Source organism: Pteropus alecto, unplaced genomic scaffold (genome assembly GCF_000325575.1).
Source record: "Pteropus alecto unplaced genomic scaffold, ASM32557v1 scaffold5, whole genome shotgun sequence".
Taxonomy (NCBI): domain Eukaryota; kingdom Metazoa; phylum Chordata; class Mammalia; order Chiroptera; family Pteropodidae; genus Pteropus; species Pteropus alecto.
Genome location: NW_006441953.1, coordinates 32,777,722 through 32,783,849, shown reverse-complemented (window position 1 = coordinate 32,783,849; position 6,128 = coordinate 32,777,722). Strand labels below are relative to the sequence as shown.

General features: G+C 65.6%; 1 protein-coding gene across 1 annotated transcript in view; it reads left to right on the top strand.

Annotated features, from left to right (window-relative positions):
• The first annotated feature begins 303 nt into the window (after window positions 1-303).
• Window positions 304-6,128, top strand: part of FGFR3 (fibroblast growth factor receptor 3) — a 12,361-nt gene continuing 6,536 nt past the window's right edge. The window contains exons 1-3 of the mRNA XM_025051846.1: window positions 304-4,111; window positions 4,283-4,336; window positions 5,985-6,127. Of these exons, the coding sequence (XP_024907614.1) occupies window positions 3,451-4,111; window positions 4,283-4,336; window positions 5,985-6,127 (858 nt within the window). The 5' untranslated portion in view covers window positions 304-3,450. The remainder of the gene's footprint in view (window positions 4,112-4,282; window positions 4,337-5,984; window position 6,128) is intronic.

Below are 6,128 nucleotides of genomic sequence, written 5' to 3'. Positions count from 1 at the left end.
GACGCAGGCAGATGGCGGCCCGCCCCGCCCTGCGCCCCCCGCGCCCCTTTCTCCGGCGGCGGCTGCAGCCTCCCGGAACAATGTCATTTTTTTATGAATGAAAGTGGGCCCGGCGCTTGAATGTGCGTGTCATTCAGCGGCGTGACAGAGGCCGTCGGGAGGTCAGCGCGCGCTTTTAGCGCTTGCTCGGGCGGCCCCCGCTTGCAGGGGCGCCGAATAGGCGGCCGCGGGGGGAGCCCCGCATTAGCATTCTGAATTCGCATTCAGATAAAGATATTACTCCCTACGGCCGGAGAATGTCAACTAGCCCCGGGGGAGGGGGCGGCGCGCGGGGCTCCAGACCCCCTCCTGGACCCCCTGCCGTGCGCAGGGGCTGCGGCCTCCATTCTTCCGCGAGCTGGCAGTGCCTGCTGGGACTCAAAGCCAGTGATGCCCCCACGGGATGCGGGCCTGGGGCAGAGCTATAGGAGGGACCCCCCAGGGATGCGAGAAGGGGGGCGCAGGGCCTCCTCTCTCTGCTGGAGCGTGGGCGTGCCCCCTCCCCCGCCGCAGAGCTGGCGAAGCTGGTTGGGAGTTGATAGGTCAATAAACTTAATCCGGTTCCTTAAAGAGATGGGCTGGGCAGTGAGAACACAAAGACCTGTGAAATTGCGGAGTTCTTGGCTGGCACTTTCTTGAGAACATAAACTGTGGAGCCAGAACTGTCTGCGGGTCAAGGACGGTGGGGACTGGGCGTCCTGTCAGCCACGGGGCTGCCCTGGCCACCTCAGGCCCCACCAAAGCAGCTTCAAGTCTCCACGTGGGGCACGTTCTTGGTGAGGGGTCTGGGCAGGGCGCCCCACCTGGAAGGGAGGTCAGTGGGAGCAGCAGGAGGCGACCCCCTGCAGCCTGACCCCACCCAGCCAGCAGGGGTCTTTGCTGCGAGCAGCCTCTCCCTGGAGGGCCCTGGCTGCAGCCTCTCCACCTCCTCCCCTTGCTCGGGCTGGACTTTGAGCCTCCAGGGCCTCTGGGTGGTTCATTAACCTGGGCCGAGCCCCAGGCTGGACTTGTGGCCTCTGAGCCTCTGCACTGAGCCCACGAGTGCCCCCTCTCCCAGGGCCTCAGGTCCCACTTGGGGCCAGTTGAGGAAAGAATGTTATGAGTTTACTTGAGTCAAACTGTAAATTACTGGGAAGCAAAATCTCAACAGATTGAGAAAAAGCTCCAGAGAATGGCAGCTTTGCAGCTTATACATTAGAATCGAAGGAGACATAACTGGGGTTCGTAACATCTGCTGGTGGTAGTCGGGGCGGGGGGGAGAACGCAATGCGAGGAAGGCTCTGGGGCTGGAGACGAAGGAAAACAGATGCGTGGTTTCGTGCGGGTGGCCAGCGGGGTTCACGTGCGCAGCACAGAGACGCTCTGCGGGGAACAGTGTGGTCTCGGGGCTCCGGTGCTTGTGGCGGTGCCTGGGAGGGGTCTGCAGAAGGGAGCGCTCTGACATGTCGAAGGTGTGTTGTCTTAGATGCACAAGACTAAAATAGACAGTCTCGAGGTTAACGATTGACGTTTGTCGGGGAAGCTCAGTCAGGTGACTACCCACCAGGACCTGCTCTTAGGTAGGGATTTTTAGGTTCAGACCACCCTGTGCGGCTGCTTTGGTCCCTGGGTTTCTGGGGCCTCCCGTGGGGCCTCCCCTGAGCTCCTCAGGTTCAGTGTGTGTCACCTTTTCTGTCCATAGGAGCAATCTGGAGCCTGGGGCGCCCCATTTTATAGCTGAACCTAGAGAGGAAAGTAGAGTCTTCTTGAGGAGGTGGGGCCAGAGTCTGTCCAGGCAAGGGTTTGGGTGAGGGCCCCCCACTTCACCCCACCCCCACCCCACCGGCCACACAGAGGCCTGAGTGATTTACAAGTGAATGAGCTGTGAGTGGGGCCTCTTCTGGCCGGGAGGAAGGGGCCAGGCTACCAGCCCCTCGGTTTCCTCACCGGTCCAGGCAGACCGGTAATGGGGGGGCTAATGGAGGATTAGGCCGGATTAGCCTGTGAGCCCTCATTAGCCCGCCCAGCCACGATGCCCCCTTTTCTACTTTGTTATGAAACTTGGAGGAACTTGGAGGTGGGAACCTTCCCAGAGACTTCGGGGTCCCTTTGGGGCACCTCCTCCCTGGGGCAGCACGTCGCAGACTCCGCAGAGCTGCGAGGAGCTTCCTGAACTACAGAACCAGAAGCTTCGTTCCTCACCCGACCCCGAAACCCACAGCCCTCGGGGCGCCAGCGCCAGCGGGATGCTTGTTTCCTGGCCGTGTGGCTCCTGGTCAGGCACAGCCCCGTGTGGGGGTGAGTGCCGAGGTGGGCCAGGAGCTGTGGGACCCGCGGGGGTATGTGCTGCCTGTGGCCACCCTCCCATGGCATGTGGGTGCCTGCTGTGGCACACAAGACTTTTGTCCTCTGTGGGTACCCAGTGCCTGTGTGGGTGTGGGCAGCCCCCCTTTGTTGATCAAGAAAGACTCCTTCCTGGGGCCACTCTAGGGGTGGGGCTGCGGGCCCCGCCTCTCTCCAGGTAGAGCCAGACACTGGCTGTCTCAGTGCCCCTGCATGCCATCTCCATGTCCCCTGCCTGACACCACCCAGTCAGCCGCTGCTGGTCTCTGCCCCCATCTGGGAGTCCCTGGCCTTTGCAGGCACCTAGCGGGCCAGGCTGGCGGATGGGGTGGGGGTCGGCCCCCTTCCCCCACCCTGGCAGATGGCTGCCCGAGGAGGCTGGCCTGGGGGGCTGCTCTGTGTCCTCCCAGCCCCGTGCTGGACCAGGCTGAAGCGAATGCTCATGCACATGGCTTGACCAGCCATGCGGCTGCCCAGACCAAACCGGAACCAACTGCTGTTGCCCTTGGGCCAGGGCCGGGGCCTGAGGCTGCCATGCTGCCTGCTCTCGGCCTTCTGGGGGGCCTCGGTCGGCTCCTGGTGCTGGGTGGTCCCCACAGGACGTGGTGGCCAGGATGGGGCTGCAAGTCAGGCCAGGCGCCTCACACGGTGGGCTCCCCAGGGACGCAGACCCTATGGACACTCCGGAGACCTTTCTGGTGGGCACGGGGCGTCTGGGGATGCCTGAGGTGGGTGGGCGGAATCGGGGAGCCAAGGACTGGCGTGGCCAGGGTGGGCAGCTGGGCCCTCGAATCTAGGCCATGCGTCGGCAGAATGACAAGTAACGGTGAGGCTGACCCAGCCGTGTGGTGGGACCACCCACCCCTGTCCCGGGCCCTGAGCCCGGGCTGCCCGCCTGCACTGGGCATTGTCTGGCCCTGGCAGGGAGGCCGGGGGTGGTGGTCAGCCCCACCGGCGGTGTGTCTACGGGTCTCAGGCCTTGTTCACCCCTTGGGAGCTGGGCAGCCATTGGCAAGGCCAGGGGCCCAGGGGTGGATGCACCCTCGGCAAGGACCCTCCACCCCAGGTGCACAGCGCCTGTAGGGCGAGATGGGCCAGGCTCCTTCTCCGACATCTTCCTCCCCTCGGCCTGTGTCCTCGTCCGTAACGTGGGGTCCTGGGCCTCCTGGCCCCAAATGCAGAATGGGTTTCGCATGTCTGTGCGGCTGGGAAAAATCAGAGGAAGAGCCGCGCTTCCTGACGCCTCGGGACGGCCTCCCGGTGCCTGTCGATGAAGTCGCGGCCGCGGCGCGGAGCTGGGCCGGGCGGAGGCGCGGGCTCCGGGCGCAGACCCACCGCCCTCAGGGCCCCGAGGCCTCCTGCTGCAGCCCCCGCCAGCCTGTCTGTAAAGTGGGGTGCCACGGGCTCTCCCGAGGGTGTCGAACACCCAGTGTTCTCGGTTTGGGGACACCTGCCTCACGGTCACCCATCTTGCCCGCAGAGGTCCCGGGACCTGAGCCGGGCCAGCAGGAGCAGCTGGTCTTCGGCAGTGGTGACACTGTGGAGCTGAGCTGCCACAGGCCCGCCGGCGGTCCCTCGGGGCCTACCGTCTGGGTTAAGGATGGGGCAGGGCTGGCACCCTCCGACCGCATCCTGGTGGGACCCCAGCGGCTGCAGGTGCTGAATGCCTCCCACGAGGACGCCGGGGCCTACAGCTGCCAGCTGGGGCTCACCCGGCGTGTTCTGTGCCGCTTCAGCGTGCGTGTGACAGGTAAGTGCCGGAGGCACCTCTGTCGGCCGCTGCTCTGAGGGCCCGTGTGGTTGCTGGTGGCAGGGGCACCCCCAGGTGGCGCTGCGAGGGGCGGGCAGGCCCGAGGCAGGCCAGGGAAGGACGTGGAGGAGTGGCAGGCACTGGATCTCTGCCCCTCTCACCTGCTCGCAGACGCCCCGTCCTCGGGAGATGACGAAGACGGGGAGGACGAAGCGGAAGACACAGGTGAGACCAGGTTCCCGACACGCAGGGCTGGGGGGACTGGGGGGGCTGGGGGCCTGCTCCCCACCCCACCCCAACATGCCCCGCCCCCCCCAGGTCTGGGGCCTCCTGCTCATCAGCGAGGTGGCAGGGCAGCCCGTGTGGCCGGGCTGGCGGGGCACGGCCTGTGTTGGGGGTGGTTCGTCTTAGGTGTGAGGACCCCTGGGCTGTGAGTCCGTCAGGTGGCTGCTGTGGGGCCCGTGGCCTGAGGGATTTGGGGCAGTGGGAGGAGACTGAGTCCAGATAGAAGAGGAGGTGGCCGTGGAGTGTCAGGGACCCCGGATCTGTGCACACTTGCTGTAAATGGGGTGGTGCCAGTGTTCCCGGTGAGAGACCGGCTGGGGTGATGACACCCAGATATTTTGGCCTGAGACAGTGGCAGGTGGACTTGGCTCAGCTATGGAGGGGCCGGTTAGGGGAGTGGGGGCATCTGGTGTAGGGGGAGCCCGGTTTGAGATGCCAAGAGATGGGGACAGGGCCTGTGGGTGGAACCTGGGCCTCGGCTCTAGCGGGCAGCGGAGGTGCGGACGGCCAGCCAGGGTCTGGGGAGAGGCAGGCGCCGGGCTCCCATGACTGCGGCTCCTCGGGCTGGGCCCCAGGACGAGCCAGCAAGGCTCCCAGGAGCTGCTGGGCATCTCCCGTTGGCTGGCAGGAGGCTCAGAGTCTAGCTCCCTGGCGGCCGTCCCCTCCACGCCTCTGCCCACCACGTACTCCTGGAGGCCCCGGCTGCCCTGGCTGTGTGGGGCGGGTTCCTGGTGTTTCTGTCTGTGGGCTCAGGGATGCGTGAGCCATCGAAGTCTCCGTCCCAGGGAACAGCCCTTGCCACCAAACGGCCGATTCCTGGGTCGCCTCTGGGTCCCTGTCCCCGACTCCGGGGGCGCTGGGAGGCACCTCTTCCCAGCATCTGTCCACACAGCGCCCTCCCCGCCCCCAGGGCCTCAGCGCCCTCTGTGAAGTGGCTTCGTGGATGAACAAGGTCAGGGCAGGAGCTGTCTCCCTCCTGGGGGTTGCCGGCCCAGCCCCCACCCCAGCCCCAGAAAAGGAGAAAAACCAGTTGGGCTCTGAGGGAGGGGTGGGGCAGGATGGGAGGGGGACCTCCTAGCCATCATGTCCCCACTCTCTGCCCGTTAGGCCCTGGAGCACCGCGGAGGGTGGCTCAGGATCTCGCAGACCTTAGCGCGTGCCCGGCCGCCTGCGTGGCTCCTGGTTCTGTGGGTGGCTGGGCCTGGCCTCCTCCTAAGCTGCTTCCAAGGCCTGGCCCTGCTCACCCATCCAGCTGGGCGGAACTGGCCCCTCTGCCCGCTGGGTCTGCCCCAGGAGAAAGCTTTTGTCCTGAAGGCTCTCGGGCCAGTGTGTCGCAACCTGGACCCTGGGCTGGAGTGGGCACTTGGGAGACATGGAGAGGAAGAGTAGGGGACATGTAGGGGACATGTGACCTGGCTTTGAGAATGCCGGAAGGTGGTGTCGAGGCTGCTGGGCATCTCGCCCAGCTCAGGGAGGGGTCCTCGAAAGGCCAGCGCTCCCTACAGAAGGGAAACTGAGCCTGGAGTGGCGGGGAGGGAGCCTCTGCCTCCCACCCCGGTGATGGCCGTTCCACGCTCCTTGCCAGCAGGGGCCCCTTACTGGACACGGCCCGAGCGGATGGACAAGCAGCTGCTGGCCGTGCCGGCCGCCAACACCGTCCGCTTCCGCTGCCCGGCGGCCGGCAACCCCGCCCCATCTATCTCCTGGCTGAAGGACGGCAAGGAGTTCCGGG